Consider the following 19,515-nt stretch of genomic DNA (forward strand, 5'->3'; position numbering starts at 1 on the left):
GCCCTAGAGATTTGTGGAACTTTGAACTAGAGAGAGATTATTTACGGCATCTGGCAAAAATTTCTAAGCAGCAAAGCATTCAAAAGGTGACTTGGGTACAGTTAAAAGCATTCAGTTTTATGCATTCACAAAGATATGGTGTGGAATTGGAACTTATGTTTAAAAGCGAAGCAGAGAATAAAAGTTTGGAAAATTCGCAGCCTGATGATGCAATTAAAATGAAAACCCCATTTTCTGAGGAGAAATTCAAGCTGCCTGCAGAAACGAGGAGCCAAATGTTAATCGCTAAAACAATGGGAAAAATGTCTCCATGGCAAGTCAGGTCTTCACACAGCCCCTCCCATCATGAGCCAGGAGGCCTAGGAAACAAAAACGGTTTCATGGGCTAGGCCCAGGGCCTTGCTGCTTTGTGCAGCCTTGGGACTTGGTGCCCTGTGTCCCAGCTGTGGTTAAAAGGGGCCAATGTAGAGCTCAAGCCATTGCTTCAGAGAAGCAAGCCCCATGCCTTGGCAGCTTACATGTAGTGTTGGGCATGTGGGTACACAGAAGTCAAGAATTGAGGTTTGGGAACCTATGCCTAGATTTCAGAGGATGAATGTAAACTCCCAGATGCCCAGGCAGAGGTGTACTGTAGGAGCAGAACCATCACAGAGAACCTCTACTAGGGCAGTGCAGAAGGGAAATGTGGGATATGAGCCCCCACACAGAGTCCCCTCTGGGTCACTGCCTAATGGAGCTGTGAGAAGAGGGACACCGTCCTCCAGACCCAGAAAGGTAGATCCAGGAACAGCTTGTTCCATGTACCTGGAAAAGCCACATATACTCAACGCCAGCCTGTGAAAGCAGCCAGGAGGGGGCCTGAACCCTGCAAAACCACAGGAGCAGAGCTGCCCAAGACAATGGGAACCCACTTCTTGCATCAGCATGACTTGGATGTGAGACATGAAGTCAAAGGAGATCATTTTGGAGCTTTAAGATTTGACTGCCTCGCTGGATTTTGGATTTGCATGGCACCTGTAGCCCCTTCATTTTGACCAGTTTCTCCAATTTGGAATGGTTGTATTTACCCAATGCCTATAATCCCATTATATCTAGGAAGTAACTAACTTGCTTTTGATTTTACAGAGTCATAGGCGGAAGGAACTTGCCTTGTCTCAGATGAAACTTTGGACTGTGGACTTTTGAGTCAATGCTGAAATGAGTTAAGACTTGGGGGACTGTTAGCATGGCATGATTGGTTTTGAAATGTGAGGACATGAGATTTGGGAGGGACCAGGGGTGGAATGATATGGTTTGGCGGTGTCCTCACCCAAATCTCATCTTGAATTGTAGCTCCCATGATTCCCATGTATTGTGGGAGGGACCTAGTAGGAGGTAAATGAATTATGAGAGTAGGTCTTTCCTGTGCTGTTCTTGTGATAGTGAATAAGTCTCATAAGATCTGAGGATTTTATAAAGGGGAGTTCCCCTACACAAGCTCTCTTGACTGCCATCATGTAAGACACGACTTTGCTCCTCATTCGCCTTCAGCCATGATTGTGACTCCCCAGCATGTGGAAGTGTGAGTCAATTAACTCTTTCTTTTATAAATTACCCAGTCTCAGGTATGTCTTTATTAGCAGCATGAGAACAGATGAATACATACTGCAAGCTTCTCCTTGGCTTATAGCTGCCATGTTTTCCTGTGTTTCTTCACATCGTCTTCACTCTGTCTCTCTCTGTATCCAAATCTCTCCTTTTTATAAGATTATCAGTCATATTGGATTGGGGCCCACCCTAGTGACTTCATTTTAAATTGATTAACTCTGTAAAAACCCTATATTCAAATAATGTCACACTCTGAAGTCCTAAAGGTTAGGATTCTAATATATCTTCTGGGGAGTCACAATTCAATCCATAACACCATAACACCAAAGTAACTGCACAACCTAGCTACCCTGATGAACTGAGTGTCGCCTAACACACCACATGATAAAATTGGGCATTTGCAGGAGCATTCTATTATTAAGTGAAAATGGTATCTACATGATAAAGGAGATAAGCCCACCAGGTCCACAAGACACAAGAAACTCAGACTAGCAGAAAACTTAGACTCTATGATGCCTTCTCCCACTGCCTCAATGTCTCTCAGTGCACACCTATAGCTTCACAAGGAGGTTCCTGTAACCAGGCAACAGATGAGGGAAAGGAGTCAACGTTACGCAAAGTAAGCTGGCACTAGCAATAAGTAGATGGCTGCTGCATCAGAGTCCCTCCCAGGGATGTCCTGAAACACAGCAGAAGGGGAAATCTTACTAACAAACAGAATTCTGAGCAGAACATCTGCTTTTCTATTTTGCAAGGAAAAAGAGATGGCCTGATGTAAGATCTACACTGACTCATCTTCGGTGGCTAATGTGTTGGCCAGCTGCTACCTTAAGGATTTGGAATAAACAAGATTGAAAGAGTGGTGACACAGAGGTCAAGGTGGGGGAGGCATGTGAAAGAGTCTCTTGAAATGGGCACAGGGTGTGAAGATATTTGCGTCTCATGGAGTGCCCTCCAGAGAACAAATTGACCTGTCCCGTAGATGTCAGCCAGCCTCCTGTCAGCTTCCTTGGAGCTTGCTGAATGTACAGTGAGTGCCATGGTGCTGGCATGGAGGTGAAGCACAGGCTCAACTCTCCGGACTTCCTTCACCGAGGCTGATGTGGCTACCACCAATGCTGAGTGAGCAAAATGCTGAGAGCAAAGGGCAGCACTGAGGCCCCTGTGGCACCATTCCCCGTAGTCCGTGTTAGATGGCCTCTCTTCACAGCATCGGCTCACAGGTCCAGTAACACCATTGACTCACCTTCATCAGCAGTTGGAAAAGGGAGGAGGAGAGTCAGTTTCAGCCTCTGGAGTTGGGGGTGGGTGAGGATGCGGATGTACCACAAGCAACTAGTGGGCAAGGGGGAAAAGATGACTGAGTTCAAAAGCTATGTCTGGATTGGAAATAAAAGATGGAAAATTGCATTAATTCATAATCATGTGGTAATGCCCCATAGGACTCTGCATTCTTAATCTTTTACCTCTACTGACAGAGAGGCTTTGCTTTTCACCTGCAGCGAACAAGCTGAAGAGGCCTGATCCTCTTATCTGCAAGAGTAGAAGGAATCAAGGAGGGGGCCCTAAAGGCAAATGTTTACCTGTGTATTTTATGGTGAAAGTGCCAAGGGTCCAGACCTCACCTCTCTTGTCCCACTTTATCTCCAGTACCTGGAAGGGAGGCTGGCACATTGTAACCTCTCAAACATCTGTGGATGAGTGGAATAAATGGGAGGATGCAGGAATGAATGAACGAATGAATAACCCTTCAGGGAATAACAGGGAGCTGGGGGAGGGAGAAGCCATACCTGATCTTTTATTCTTCTCCAAAACCCTTGAAAAGACTGAACGAGGAGAGGCCGCATAGACTAGCCATTAAGACCTTGAACTCCTAATTGAGGATCTACAACTTCCTAGCTGAATAGCTTGGCCAAGTTATTTATTCTCTGTGCACAGGCTTCCTTCCTGTAAAACAAACACAGTAAATGCTTAGAGCAGCACCTGGGAAAAAGTCAAGTTCCACATAAGTGTTACTGTCATTATTTTTGGCATTTTGATGAGTGTGTAAGCCTGCAAGACAATCGGGAAATTCTCTGGGGAGGGTGAATCCAGATACTCAGCTTCCAAGGGCCATTCATGAGGGAACAATCACCTTTTCTCTTTGCCTTTCATACAGCTTTAGACACCTGACTGCCTCCTAACATAACTTTCACTGGCAAGAGACAGAGGCCTGGGTTTTAGTTTCAGTTGCCAGCGGTGAGCTGTGTGAGTTTACCAAAGCCCTCTGCCCTCTCTGGGCCTCGGTCCCTCGCCTGTCCACGCGAGGTTGGAGGAGCTGAACGCCGACGTCCTTTTCAGCTAAGAGGGAGCAGGGTCCTCGCGTCGCCGACCCAGGGTCTGCGCATCTGAGGCCGCGCGCCCTTTCCCCTCCCCCACGGCTCCTCTGGGCCTCGCACCCAGCGCCCCGGCTGCCGCCCAGCGCCCCGCACCGCCCTCAGGGGGCCCTCGCGGCCCCCCCCAGGCCGGAATGCCCGTGCCCCGCGCCCCGCGCGCCTGCTCCGGCGCCGCCTGTCCAGCAGCCTACCCGCGGCGCCTTTATACCCTGCGGGCTGGGCGCTCACTAATGTTTAACTCTGGGCCGAAACTTGCCAGCGGCGAGTGACTCCACCGCCCGGAGCAGTGGAGCAGGACGCGCCTCTCCGCCGCCGGCTGTGACTTCTGCCTGCGCTCCTTCACTGAACGCACACTTCCGAGGAGACGCCGACGATGAAGGTGAGTTCCACGCCATGCACTTCCCCAGCCCACGGGGCGAGCTGTGGGGACCTCTTCGCCAAACTCCCCAAATGGCCCCAAAGCTGGCGAAACCGGAGCAGGGACTCCCCTTAGGCAGAAGCCCCAAGGCTACCCTCTGACAGGTGAAGGGACGTCCCAGAGCTGTCTCTTAGCTCTCGGACTCTGGTTTCTGCTAGGACCCTGGCGTCCAGCTTTAAATGTCCCGGAAAGCCACCCACAGATCGCACGCCTAAACTCGGGCAGGGGTAAAGAAACCAACACTAATGTGCTCTGAAGGCACAAGTTCAAGGGCACCCGCCTTAGAGAACTCCGACTGGCGCACTCCAGACGCCACCCCCACCCCCAGTCCACAGTGTCCCTCTTGTAACGCACTCCCACCTGCAAATCCTGCTGCCTCTGGAGCAGCTCCGACCCTCCTACGGAAACTGGGGCCACACGCTTCCCTCTAATTGGACTTGATCTGCCCGGCTTGCAGACAGCGTGGAAGGTTCTCCTGGGACTGCTGGGTGCTGCTGCGCTTGTCACCATCATCACCGTGCCCGTGGTTCTGCTGAACAAAGGCAGTAAGTTTGAAACATTTGAAACAGATAGGACAGTTGGAGCTCAGGTCAGCCTCCGTCTTACCATGCGAAGGGAAACGAGGGATTTTGCGGGAGGTTGGACCAGTGCCCCGAGATGTAGCTGAGAAGGCTTCCCAGGCGTTGTTGCTGCTTGCAGAGCGGCAGCTGGATTCACTTCGCGGGGTCTTCAGTGTTTAGGCTGCAACTCTTGCCGCTTTCACGTCTTGTTATGTATGATAAATGCATGCTTCCTGAAATTAGGGAGAGTCGGGATTTTAAAAATTTCAATTTTAAATTTACTTTGTAAAGTTTTAGATTTACATATAATTTTTAAGAAAAGTTTTTGGGTGTGATCTGCAAAGGAAAAAAGGCAGTGTTTAAAGAACCCAAAGACAGCAGTAAGGATATCTGAAGTGGATAGGAAAAATGAGAAAGCAAGCCCCAAAATACAGTTTAGAGAAAAGTCGTTGCACGGGGAACCCAGATTGTTTTCCCTCAGGGTGGTGAGAATTGAGTTGGAGGGTGGGGAGGCAGGGAAGTAATTATTTGACCAATTTAGTGGTATTGCAGAGCTAAATCATATAAAGCTGGTATACATGATAATATTTCAGAAGGGGCTGGAATCAGTGATGTTTTGGTGGATTCTTTTACTTAAAGACTTTCATGTCTTTTTAGCTTGCCTAAATATATAACACTCAGATAATGGAATACTCACTGTAGGATGCAAGCAAGTGAGAATTACTAGTTTCAGTCTCCCCTGGCCTTACTTTCCTTTTAAACACTTGCTTTCATTTCAGGATTACACACAATAAATTAGCCAGTTAAAGGATTCTCTCTGGATGGTTTAGCCAACTGAGGAATGTAGAGTCTGTGCTTGCATACTCACGGTATCTTATCTAGATTTCAGGATGACAGTTCAGAATTAGTTTGTGGAGCTATGAAAACCATACTTGCTGTGCAATTCAAGGCCAGGGCAAAGGTGCCAAAGGTTAAATAACTGAATGGGTTGACCTACTGCTGGTGAAATTTGAAGAAACCAGTGGTTGCTACTATTTTATACCATTAAATGACAGTCCACTTAAGCTTGACTCTTTTTTGTGGACTGTTAAAATATAATTATTTTCATAAAGCAACACTTTGTATAAACCATACATGCAAAGCCTCGTGGGAGAAGAATGTGCTAGTCGTACAATCGATAAATATAGGGCTTACAGGCTTACATTATGTTCCAGGCACTGTGTTAGTTGCTGCAGATACAAAGATTAAATTTTGTAAATATAAATATAAAGGCCCCTGACCTCAAGAACTGTATAAGCTGGTGGGAATATGCAAACAAATACGACTTGTTTTACGTATATATGTATGTATGTGTATGTGTGGATACACACATATATATAAATAGAAATAATCTGTATAGCCTGTTTGTCTCCAAAACATAAATGAGGCATCACAGCATTGCTGGAAGTTTGGGTAAAACTGTAATTATCAGAACTTCCGTTAAAGCAAGTTGAAAGGAATACTGTATTTTGATTAGCCACTTGAGATGGCCAGTGAAATGCCCTAGGGATCTGAGGCTTGCTGCAGTTAACTCTGAGGATTTTGTTTTGCTAGGTAGGGTATACAGGCCAGGGAGAGCTGTTTTGCCATTTCTGCTAAACAGCACCTGCTGTCTTCTCCAAATGAAATTTGAACACATTTCAAGAATGGTCTCTTGAGGAGGACTTCCTGAGACACTCACTTGTTTCCATATAACTACTCTTATGACTCAAAAGGATAACTTAGAGGTGTTTGAGCAAACTGCTCTGTAGGTTAGAAGGAACACTTCTGGGAAAGTCTCCGCCTCCCGGGTTCCTGCCTCAGCCTCCTGAGTAGCTGGGACTACAGGCACGCACCACCATGCCCGGCTTATTTTTTGTATTTTAGTAGAGATGGGGTTTTACCATGTTGGCCAGGATGGTCTCTATCTCCTGACCTCATGATCCGTCCACCTTGGCCTCCCAAAGTGCTGGAATTACAGGTGTAAGCCACTGCACCCAGCCAAGAGACTTCTTATAAGAGGTTTCTTTTGTGGAGAAGCTTGAATAGTTAACATCAGTTTCTGGATAACATCAGTTTCTGAAGATAGGATATTCCAGAAAATGTGAATGTCTTGCATTTCAACACAGAGGCATGAGATCACATCCCGTGTTAGGGGTTATGAAAGGATCCAGAGCCCCAGAGGAGGGTGGGAAACAGGCAAAAGAGTTTGATTCGAAGCTGGAGATGATGCAGTGAATGAGGTTTTGAGCACGCCGGAACTGTTGGCCATGACAGTGGGAAGGTGAGTTGCAATGGAGCAACACTGAAGGGGGAAGTGAGGGAAATGGCCCAGGGCACTTACAGTACAGATCAGAATATGGAGGCTCCAGAGCTACTCAGAAATGTGAATGACTGAACTTCAGTAACTGGTTAAACAGAGGGAGGTGAAGGAGAGTGTAGCTAAGGATAACTCTTGGACAACCAGGTGGAGATGTTGTTTCATGGTGGCTTTATTTATTTACCACTCTAGTTATTTCTTGTCTGTATTTCTTAATTTGTAGGTATGTTTGTTTAAGGAAAAAAGGGAAGTCATCTTGTTAACACTTCTGCCTTATCATAGGAATAAAGATAAAAGCTCAAGAATGCAGCATATTCACTAAATCAGCAATACCTTTCCTGGGCTGTGCCACAATAAAGGTCAGCATTCCTTACAAAAAACTCAAAGTCATCACCCAAGAAATGCCCTCTATGTTGTCAATCAAGCTTTCAAGTAAACAAATACAGAGAAGGAAGAAAGGAAGGAAGTAGGGAGAAAGGAAATATGAAGGGAAAGGAAAGGAAGAAGGAAAGAAGGATAGGAATTTGATAGAAAAACAAAGCAAATACCTAAATTACGGGAAAACTAAAGAATTAAACAGCCAAAAGGAAGGAGGAAGCAAACCCAAGTTCATCTCCTGAGAGGTTGATTTAAGAGGTCAAGTGTTTCCATATGAAATGCATACTTTAGCAAAACTAGACACACCCAGAACAGGAGGAGGGCTAGTGAGTGGGGAGCCAGAAAGAGAGAGAGAGAGCGCGAAAGAGAGAGAGACAGAGAGAGAGAGAGGCTTAATACTGGACTATTGCCATATATTTAAGAATAAAAACTCCTTGAATTCAGATTATTCATTTCACCAAGCACAATTAAAAGTTCACTCTCTTCTGTGTATATAATAAATGATTGTATGTTTTAAAATTTTCTCAATCCTCCTACTATAGGAGGATATTGCATATGTAAGCATTCAGTTTTTTCAAGAATCAGTGAGAAATATATAAAAATACTTGTATGGAATTGTAGAACTCTTCATGGCTTAGTGGTAATAAAATTCTCACGCAGCATTTATGATTTCTTTATTTTTTCTTTTACATTATATTATATGCTGAAATTGGAAATATTTGGTTATCTGTCAAATAATTTTATTATTATTGAATTTTATTATGGAATAGAATTATATCTCTTCTTTTGCTCTTTTCACTGCTTTAGTAGTACATTTCCTCTACACCTTCTTTCGGTGGAAAGGAAATTTGACTGCTCACCCATCAGTATCCTTCAGTAATAAGAGAAAACCCAAATGTGAAGGAGACAGGAATAATCAGAGAGAAAAGATAGCATCTATGAGGTTTGCCTGAGAAAGTCCAGGATCTCTTCCAGGTTTAAAAGCACAGAAACGAGCCTGAATGAAAGCTTTGTACATTTCAGGGGACAATTTCTAAACAGTATGCTCTATAAAAACTGGAGTTGACTCCAGCTTGCTCAGTTAACTATTGTCAACCTTTTCGGAATGCTCATGAGGTCAGCAGGTTAGTCTTTTTCAGGCCAGTTATTTTGGCTTTTCTCTAGCCATAACATATGCCTTAAGTTTCTCTCTCTTAGAAATATCTGCCTATCTTTTCAAAGGGGATCAGAAAGAGAGAGAAAATGAAGACTATTTATCCAGTTGATGGTCAGAGAAAGATAATATAAAAAGAGTGGAGCTGGATCGCGTCTTTCAAATTTTATGACTTAAGAAAGTACTGAGGCCCATGGAGAACGTGGCTGTAAATAACACGCAGGAGCGCCTTACTTGAGGAAGAGAAGGCATGCAAGCATACAATAATAGCGAATATGCATTTACTTTTACTAAGTGTTAAATTTGGGGCTGAGGGCTTTCAATGTATTTTTCATTTAATCTGAAGAACAACTCTTTGAATGAAAGGTACTATTACCCTCTCCATTCATACAGAAGATTTATCAGAACTTCGAGAGGGTACTTTAGTTATCTATAATTGCATAATGAATCACCTCAGAACTTAAAACAATAAATATTTGTTATCTCATAGTTTCTGTGTATAAGGAATTTTGGAGTGGCTTAGTTGGGTGGTTTTGCCGCAGGGTCTCTCATGAGGTTGTAATCAAGATGTTATCTGAAAGCCTAAACCTGACTGCAGCTGAAGGATCCCCTTCCAAGTTCACTTATGTGGCTGTTAGCTAGAGGCTTCAGTTCCCTAGTGTATGGGCCCCAGTTCCCCACCATGTGGGAATTATATTATAATTTCATGACTTCTAATCTCTGTGTGCTAAATGTTCTGAAGAAGAGCCTACTGCTGATGCCTTCATTCCTATATAAAGCCGCATATAGGCAATGACTGACATCTCAAGCTTTTGAATGGTTCTGTTTAATAGTATTAGTAGTAATAATAGGTCCAGATTTACTTACTTACACGAAATTATACTTAGGATAATATGGTAGCTACTTTCCCTTAGAATGAAGGGTCCAAGAGAGGAACTAAGCAGGAGGCTGAGTTGCCTTTTATGATCTAGCCTCAGAAGTGGCAGGTATACCATTCCTTCTGCTGTGTACTATTGGTCACACAGACCAACCCTGATACAATGTGGGAGGGCACTACACAAGTGCATAAATACCAGGAGGTGGAGATCGTTGGGAACCATGATGGAGGCTGGCTCCAATGACTATCAAAGAAGTTAAGGAACTTGCTTAAAGTTCCACAAAGTTGGGATTCATACTCAGGCAATGTGACTTTACAGCTGATACTCAGTACTGTTCAACTGCATATCATTCTGTCAGCTTGTAATCAAGTATAAAATCAACTTGGCCATATTGGCACAATTGTTATAACTTCTCATTTGCATAGCTATATTATCATTTCATGGCTTCTAATCTGTGGGGAAAAGAAAGATCAGACTGTTACTGTGTCTATATAGAAAGAAGGAGACATAAGAGACTCCATTTTGTTCTGTATTTGAGATGCTGTTAATCTGTGACCCTACCCCCAACCTTGTCCTTGCAAGAGACATGTGCTGTGGTGACTCAAAGTTTAATGGATTTTGGGCTGTGCAGGGTGTGCTTTGTTAAACAAGTGCCTGAAGCCAGTATGCTTGTGAAAAGTCATCACCATTCTCTTAATCTCAAGTACCCAGGGACACGTACACTGCCAAAGGTCACAGGGACCTCTGCCTAGGGAAGCTAGGTATTGTCCAAGGTTTCTCCCCATGTGATAGTCTGAAATATGGCCTCGTGGGAAGGGAAAGACCTGATCATCCCCCAGCCTGACACCCGTGAAGGGTCTGTGCTCAGGAGGACTAGTATAAGAGGAAATAAGCCTCTTGGCAGTTGAGATAGAGAAAAGCATCTGTCTCCTGCCCGTCCCTGGGCAATGGAACATCTCGGTGTAAAACCCGATTGTATGTTCTATTTACTGAGAAAGGAGAAAACCGCCTTAGGGCGAAAGGTGGGACGTGCTAGCACTACGCTGCTCTTCATGCACTAAAAAGGTTTATGGAGATATTTGCATATGCATATCAAGGCACAGCACTTAAACTTATGTCACAGAGATCTTTATTCATATGTCTTACTGCTGACCTTCTCCCTACGATGATCCTATTATCCTGCCACTTCCCTTTTTCTTTGATGGTAAAGATAATGATCAATGAATACTGAGGGAACTCAGAGACCGGTGCCGGCGTGGGTCTGCTGTATGCTGAGCGCCGGTCCCCTGGGCCCACTTTTTCTTTCTCTATACTTTGTCTCTGTGTCTCATTTCTTTTCTCAAGTCTCTGGTTCCACCTAACAAGAAACGCCCACAGGTGTGGAGGGGCAGGCCACCCCTTCATAATCTCTATGTGTTCAGTATCCTGAGGAAGAGCCTACCTCTGCTGTCTTCATTCTCATATAAAGCTGTATGTATATAGGCAATGACTGACATCTCAAGCTTTTGAATGGTTTTGATTTTTAGTATTAGTGGTAATAATAGATTCAGATTTACCTACTTACACTAAATTACACTTGCTTTGCTTCTGATGTAAGTTAAATTATTTCATTTGATCTTCACAGAGAAGTTCATGTTAGAGAGATATATTAATATCCTGACTTTTTACATGTGAAAGTTTAGGGGTTTGCAAGTAAGTACTGGATCTTGGGAATCCAAACTTTTTGGCTACCAACCTTCCCTGAGCCTGCTGGTTCCCATGAATGGCTAATTTATAGAAATGCCTTGGTGAGAGTTTTTCGGAGTTAATGTTTAATCATTACTTTATGGTTGGATGCTGATCCTTTCATTGCTGTAAATCAATATCTTGTAAATATTTTTACCTTTAGTCTTCACAGTTCCATTATGACCTCCAAAAGAGGGTGTGTCTCTCAATTTGAGAGTAACCTGAAACCATGAAATTAGAACTTCTGAGTAAACTGTTTTATTATTTGCCGAACATTGTATTGTTTTATATTGTTTCTCAAAATTGTAACTTCCTAGGAAGCTTTTAAATTTTGAAGATAAACTATGTGCTTTCTTCAACTGGGGGCATTAATGTGCACATTTCTTAATTATTTGGTTCAGTGAGGAAGCAAGTAGACCTATGAGTTCAAGTTACATAATTCAACATCTAAGGCCCTAGAAGAGGAGGTAAGGTAAGACAGAGCCAAAGCCACCAGATATTTTATTAATGGCACTCAGGAGCCATGGTGGGTCAGGATATATAATTGAGGTAGAGCGAGTAGGAGAGGTGAGTATCAAGCAGGTCTTATCATCCACCCTTTCCCTGACTTCTTAAAACTGGGGACCCCAAAACTGAGCTTAGTGGCCCCTGGGGCCCTAATGCCATTTCTGTGGAACCCTCTTTTCTTGTTTTCCTCAGTTGTTCTAAAGCCCACCCTGCTCAAACTCATCTCCATAAGTGTCATGGATGACTCTTATTTCTCTATTATATTCTTCCATTATTTGATTACAGGCATAAAACTCTTTTAGTATGAGATTTAAAACCTCTTCAGGGCCAAGGTCCTACAGTGGCCAGAGACAATATTTTTCAATTCAAAAACATATGTTGAATGCTTACTGCATGTCAAGTGTTACTGAAGGTATGGGAGTAGGGGGATATGGCTATTGAAGGCTTACTGCATGTCAAGTGTTATTGAAGGTATGGGGGATATGGCCTGCTATGACTGCATATTTGTCCCTTCCAAATGTCATGTTGAAATTTGATTTCCAGTGTTGGAGGTGAGGCCTAATGGGAGATATTTGCATAATGGGATCAGAGCCCTCTCACAGGGGTGAGTGAGTTCTTGTTCTATTAGTTTCCATAACAGCTGATTATTAAAAATAGCCTGGCACCTCCCTCTTTCTTGCTTTCTTTCTCATCATGTGATCTCAGCACATGCCAGCTTCCCCTTTAACTTCTGCTATGAGTAGAAGCAGCGTGAGACCATCATTAGATGCAAATGCCCAATCTTGAACTTTCCAGCCACCAGAATCATGATCCAAATAATCCTTTCAAAAGAAATAAACTACTAGCTTCAGATATTCCTTTATAGCAACACAAAATGAGCTAAGATCTGGCCCTAAGCAGTATAGATAATGTCCCTGTTCCACTGGACCTTTACAATCCATAGAGCAGGCAAATTATAGGCAAGTGCAAAAATAATTTCAGATGGTAACAAATGCTATGACAAAAATAAAGTGGGATAGAGAGGACTGACAGACACAGAAAGGAGTTTCTCTCTTATTCCAAGCATGATTTTGAGCTCCTGGAGGATTTCAACATGAGTGTGACATGATCTTTTCACATTTCAAGAATATGCTCTGACTCTTGTGTGGACAGTAGTTTGGGGTTGGTGTGGTTTGTCCAGGTGATCGATGATGGTGGCTTGGACAAGGATGATAGCACTGCAGGTGAAATTAAGTTGTTTTTTTTTTTTTTTTAAAGAAATGTAGGATGTATTTTGGAGTAAGACAGTGGGCAGGCATGCGAAGAGTGAGGGAAGGAGAGAAGGTAAGGATGGCTCCTTGGACAGCTGGCTAGATAGCTTAAGTGAAGAATTTCTCTTGCCTCCTGGCTGTTTCCTTTTTGTAAGAGCTTGTCTGCAGAGGTTCCTCTGGTTTAACTCCCCTTTCCTATGGGATCAGGCTTGCCCTTTCAAGGATGTGCTCAGGAACACCTCTTACTTCATATTTACCCAGCACAGACTTGTTGACAGAAGGTAATTCTCCAACTTGGCAAATATTTATTGAGGATTTTCTACATGCCAGGTACTTTGTGGGTCGTTAGGGATAGAAAGACAATAGATATGGCCTTTGTCCTCAAATTATTGACAGCATTAAAGGACGCATAAACATTAACTATAATCAGAGCTAAGTGCCCTTCTAGTAAATGATCAAAGTGCTATGGAAGCACTAGTGACCAAATGATAAATGCTGCCCCGGGAAGTTTCTACATAACCAACCGAGCATAAAGCGTTAATAATTAGTGGGTCTTAATACAATCCTTCCAATCCTTCAGCCACCAAACTGGCTCTGAGGCATGCAGTGCACCTCCATGTCGGTCCTCACTGACTTACAGTCCCCTGATGCTGTAAGAGGATTGTATCAGGATGTTTTGGGCTTCAAGGAACCCAATACCTGGCCAAAAATTATTTGAATGATAGCGTTTTATTATTGTGTTGTCATTAGCATCTTTTAAAATTGGAAGTGCAGAAGTAAAGTGGTTCTTGAGTTTGTTAATGTAATGGCCTGAACACATCAAGAACACGGGGTCTTTCCACCTTTCAGCTCTGCCATCCTTGGAGTTTTGTCTTTTGACCTCCAGTATGTCATCTCATGGTGGAGCATGGCTTCTGCAGCTCAGCCCAGCACTTGCTCATACAGCCCTTTCACAGGGCAAAAGAGGATGCTCTTCCTCATTCATGTTCTGCTGTATCAGGGAGGAAAGCCGTTTCCATAAGTCCTCTGACTGGACACAAACTTTCAGGTCTTACTGGCTACATTTGTGTCACTTGTCCATATCTAAACCAATCACTGGCAAGGAGAAAGAATTGCCGTGATTGAACTAGACTAATCAAGACTCACCTTTCTAGGACTGGAGAGTATCTTCCTTTGCTAGCACATGGAAGGAGAAGGGCAAATACCTAAGCTGAATTGAAAATTCTGAAAGACAGAAATTGGGGGGACGGCCTATGTAGGCATATTGTGTATTTGGTTATTACTCTCTTTTCATTACATTAGAAAGATTTAATTTTTCAACAAAAGAGGACAGATATCAAGCCAGCTCTGATCTCCAAAAATCTGGAGCGGCAATTCTCTCCTTTCCTTCTCACTTTCTTTCCTAACTGGGTTTATTGCAAACCAGTGTGCTTTGTTGCTGCCTTTCTGATCTCAAGGACATTTTGACCTCAGCCCTTTCTTTCTCTTGGCATCCAAAGTGACCAAGAGGAGGAAGTAATTGAATTGCAATATTAAAATATAAATCTGAGACAATAGAGCAGGTCAGAAATATCTGAGGGGAATTACTCACAATTTACCCCTAGAAAATCCACATAAACTGTCATATTTAATCCAGTTCGTAATAGCAGAAAGTGGCAGAAATAGTCAACATAAAATAAGATGGGCAAAGTTTTTAAAAAATGCTAAAACTTAGATCTGCGAAAGTCAACCCAGGAAAGTAGGACTTAAAATAATTAATAACCATAAAAATAAATAAATAAATAAATAAATAAATAAATAACAGAAGCAAACAAAATAACCTCACAAGGTCTAAAAGCTATAATTTAATCTAACAAGGGCAAAAAAAAATCTACTTGATGACTCAAATCTTTGTTTTAAAATTTCCAGGGAAAAAATTACTCTGCATGGTAATAATTTTCTTAAAATGAGAAGGGTTTGGCTGTACTGAAAGGAGAACCAAGAACCCAGCAGCCAGTGGACCTTTATTTCTTCCTGGCAATCCGGACCTATTTTCCCTGTCTGCTCACTCACTTGCTCTTCTGGTGAACTATTCCAGGTATCTCCTCTCCTCTCAAATTTCCAACATCTCCACCCTATGCAAATTCATAGCTAAAGACCTGGCTTCCTGGTTTGATAAGAAAACTGAAACCATTAGAAGAGAACTTCAATTCTCACCGGTTCATCAATGCATTCACCTGCATGGGCTCCCCTCCTAAGTTAGGGGAATGAATGCTCAGGCTTCTATCCAAGACCAAGCCCTCTGTTTGTGCCCTGGGTCCCATCCCTTTTGCTTACTGAAAGATTAGACTCTAGCTATCCCTTTGCATGTGGCATCATCATTTTTTCCATCCCTATTTGATCATGAACAGGCAATAGTGTCTCATATTCTTACAAAAAAAATAAGAAGGCAAGTATCTTTTTCCACCCTCATCCCTGCCAACCTACCACTTCCTTTCTCTGCTCTCTTTACCACAAAACTTCTTAAAGAGTTTCTATTATCACCATCTGTTACCCCTCTTCTTTTTTTTTTTTTTTCCTCTTAAGCCCCGTGGAATAAGGGTTATCCCCACCACACCACTAAAACAGCTCAGTTCTTGTCAAGGTCCCTAATCTCTGTGTTGCCGATCTGGAGTTGCTTCTCAGTCTGCGTCTCATGTGCCTGTCAATTAGTCATCCTTCTTCTCCACCTCCCCTCGGGGCTCTCACTCTCTCCTGGTTGTCCTTCTACCTCACTGTGCAGTCCTTCCCAGCCTTCTTAGGTACTCTTCCTGATATCTTCAACTTCTCACCTTGGACTACTCTGGGGCTCCCTTGGCAACTTTCCAATTTTATCTGCAAACCAGACCTTTTACTGAGCTCTAGGTGCAGTATACAACTGCTTACTGGACATCTCCATTCGGAGGTGATATTGGCATCTCGTACTGACATCTTCCAAAACTCTTTGTCTTCCCTTAGTACATTTTATCTCAGCAAGTGGCAATTCCATTTTGTAGCTACTGAGGCCAATATCCACGCAAGTTCTCCCCAACCCCTCTCTTTCATTCACAAGTCACATCCAATGTGTCAGCAGTTTTATCATCTGTATCTTCATATTCTCTCAGAGTTTGACCATATCTCACCACCTCATCTCCTACTACCCTGGTCAAAGACACAATTGTCCTTCCCCTAAATGATTGCCAACATCTCTCTTTCTTTTTCTTACTTCCCCCTGTGGTGTATTCTCAACACAACAGATAAGGTGATTGTGGTAGGCAGAATTCTAAGATGACCCCCAGGAACCCCCACCTCCCCTCCTGTGTACTAATCTCTGAGATTGTGGATATGATGGATTTTCTTCCTGTAGTTAAGTTTCATTATAATGCACAGTCAGCTTTAAGAAGGGGAGATTACCTGCTTGGGCCTGACTGAATCACATGAACCGTTTAAAAGCAGAGTTTCTCTGACTCGTCACAGAACAGGCAGTCAGGAATCCCAGGCATGAGAAGGATTTGACATGCCATTGCTGACTTGGAAGATGGAGGGGCCATATGACCAGGAATGTGGGTCATCTCTAGGAGGTGAGAACAGCCTGGCTTGTAGTCAACAAGTAAATGAGAACTTCACTCTCACAACCTCAATGAACTGAATTTTGCCAACAACCTGTGTGAGCCTGGAAGCAGGTAATTTTTCCCCAGAGCCTCCAGCTGACAACTCATTCCAGCCAAAACTTTGATTTTAACCTCACAATACTTTGGACAGAGAACTCAGCAAAATGGGCTGGACTGCTGACTTATAGAACCCTGAACTGATACATGTGTGCTGTATTAAGTCACTAAGTTTGTAGTGATTTGTTACATAGCAATAGAAAACTATTAATAATATAGTGATCAAATTGTTTTAATTTATTATTTATTTAATTTATTATTTATTTATTTATTTTGAGACAGAGTCTTGCTCTGTCACCCAGGCTGGACTGCATTGATGCAGTCTTGGCTCATTGCAACCACCACCTCCCGGGTTCAAGTGATTCTCCCGCCTCAGCCTCCCGAATAGCTGGTACTATAGGCATGCACCACCACACCGGCTAATTTTTTTTTTTTTTTTGTATTTTTAGTAGAGATGGGGTTTTGCCATGTTGGCCAGGCTGGTCTCATCCTCCTGACCTCAGGTGATCCACCTGTCTTAGCCTCCCAAAGTGCTGGGATTATAGGTGTAAGCCACCGTGCCTAGGCTGGTGATCGTATTTAAACATAAGTCAAATCATGTCCTTCTCTGCTTAACCCCGGTCATTGGCTTTCCATTGTGAAGGCTCCATGGCACTTGTTACCACCTAACATATGGCATTGCTTACTCATTGTCTGTTCATATGTCTCCCCCAGTTAAAATATAAGCTTCATAAGGGCAGGAGTTTTTCATGCTTTATTCACTGTGATGTCTCTGATGCCCAGAACACTGAATAACACAGTAAGTGCTAAGTAAATGTTTGGTGAATTAAAGAAGTTATCTTGGAGCTCAGGCAAGAAAAAATTTTTTAATGAATATTTATTAATGTTGCTGTAATTCTGATTAAAATTCTTATATTTATAAACCACTCAGTACTAAATTGTATATACCTACAATTTGTAAGTGCTAGCAACTGTTTGAAAAAAGATACAATACGTTCATGGCTCATGGCTTATTAATAGTTTAGTTAAGAAAAAACTGTTAAAGTAAGTACCTAAATAGATATAAAATTACTTGATTAATTGGCAAAATATGTGGTACAGAAAATAAGATGAGGAGAGAGAATGCAGAGGAATAGTAGGAAAATGAAGGCTATGAATGTAGATTGTTTGGTTGAGAAGTTTGTCCAGATGGCTTGAGGATGCAGCAAGATCAGGTAAGTATTTCTTTAAGATCGGTACACACCCTGCATGCTTAACCATAGAGCAGAAGTGAGCAGTGGAAAGAAACTGAAGATGCAGCTGGGCACAGTGGCTCACACATGTAATCCTAGGTCTTTGGGAGGCCCAGGAGTTCGTTCAAGGCTTTAGTGAGCCATGATAGTGCCACTGCACTCTAGCCTGGGTGACAGAGTGAGACCCTGTCTCAAGTAAGAAAGAGAGAGAGAGATGAAGGAAGGAAGGAAGGAAAGGAGGAAAGAAGGAAGGAAGGAAGGAAGGAAGGAAGGAAGGAAGGAAGGAAGGAAGGAAGGAAGGAAGGGAGGAAGGGAGGGAGGGAGGGAGGGAGGGAAGGAAAGAAGGAAGCTAGGAAAGAAGAACTCTAGGAAGGAAGGAAGCTAGGGAGGGAGAGAGGGAGGGAAAAAGGAAGGAAGGAAGGAAGGAAGGAAGGAAGGAAGGAAGGAAGGAAGGGTGTTTTAGAGGGAAAAGGTAAGATTAAAAAAATCCCTTGGGAACAAGAAGACAAGCATCTGAGTCACAGATTGGGGTGTGGAAGGATCGAGAAGGAAGCTCACCTCTCCTTCAGAGTTCTAAGGAAAGAGTTAAACAATGGCAGGAGGGACAGATACCAGAGAACTGATGAGCTTGGTAGAAAATAAGCTTCTTATGGTAGCTTTTGCTGTAAAGGAGGAATCATTGAATTTTTTTGTTGGCGAATTTTATAATTTTTTCAAAATGTATACTGCAGGACCTGAGTTGTTCAACGTTGTATAATATTTAAAATCTAGGAAACATGAAAAAAAGGGAAGAAAAGAACCCTGTTTTAAAGCTTACATGACTACTTTTTTATGAGTTCAGAAAAAGATGATAAAAGTTATTAGGTGTTCCCATGGAAAAGAGAATAGAGATGGTATAACTTCCTTTCTAGGAAGCCATAGTGTTGCCATCCTTCTTACTGTCCAGAGCAAACATTCTAGAGTTTTCTGAGAGAATTTGCACTCTTTTGACTTTGAAGCAGAACAAATTAAGTTTCAGCTGACCCAAGTCCTCATGATACTACCAACCTGCTTATTTTTTTTATTTTATTACTTTATTGCAACTGCTTAAATAGTTGCAAACACTGAATTTAAACATTCCATAAAGCCTAATTCATCTCCACCAATTCACAAAAAATGCCAAGAAAGCATTTACTACATGCAATCACTGTCCCAAAGATTTAGAGAGGTTTGGAAGAGTGATTGTAACCACAGGCTTTGGCACCATATTGCCTGGTCCAAATGTGGCTTTGGTGCATACAAATCACAGGATTTTAGTCTAGTTACTGGCTGTGCCTGTCTGTGCCTCAGTCTCCTTATTTGTAAAATGGGAATGAGCATAAGAAGAATAAATGAGTTGAAAGTCTGCATTGCCTAGAACAACCCAGCAAACTAGAAGAACACCGTAAGAATGTGTAATTATTATTCTTT

The 19,515-nt window shown here is 42.8% G+C and overlaps 1 protein-coding gene and 1 long non-coding RNA gene across 3 annotated transcripts in view; one reads left to right on the forward strand and one right to left on the reverse strand.

Annotated features, from left to right (window-relative positions):
• Nucleotides 1-1,586: 1,586 nt before the first annotated feature.
• LOC126932951 (uncharacterized) lies at nucleotides 1,587-4,844 on the reverse strand. The gene is made up of 2 exons (XR_007718385.1): nucleotides 4,741-4,844; nucleotides 1,587-3,534 (listed from the first exon to the last, which is right to left on the reverse strand). It is a non-coding gene; the product is annotated as an uncharacterized LOC126932951 (long non-coding RNA).
• DPP4 (dipeptidyl peptidase 4) overlaps nucleotides 3,616-19,515 on the forward strand; it is an 84,214-nt gene continuing 68,314 nt past the window's right edge. The window contains exons 1-2 of one of the 2 annotated variants that reach the window (XM_050752268.1): nucleotides 3,616-4,341; nucleotides 4,838-4,925. In XM_050752268.1, the coding sequence (XP_050608225.1) occupies nucleotides 4,336-4,341; nucleotides 4,838-4,925 (94 nt within the window). In that variant the 5' untranslated portion in view covers nucleotides 3,616-4,335. The remainder of the gene's footprint in view (nucleotides 4,342-4,837; nucleotides 4,926-19,515) is intronic. The other variant, XM_050752269.1, reaches the window with a different exon arrangement.

Source organism: Macaca thibetana, chromosome 12 (assembly GCF_024542745.1).
Source record: "Macaca thibetana thibetana isolate TM-01 chromosome 12, ASM2454274v1, whole genome shotgun sequence".
Lineage (NCBI taxonomy): Eukaryota > Metazoa > Chordata > Mammalia > Primates > Cercopithecidae > Macaca > Macaca thibetana.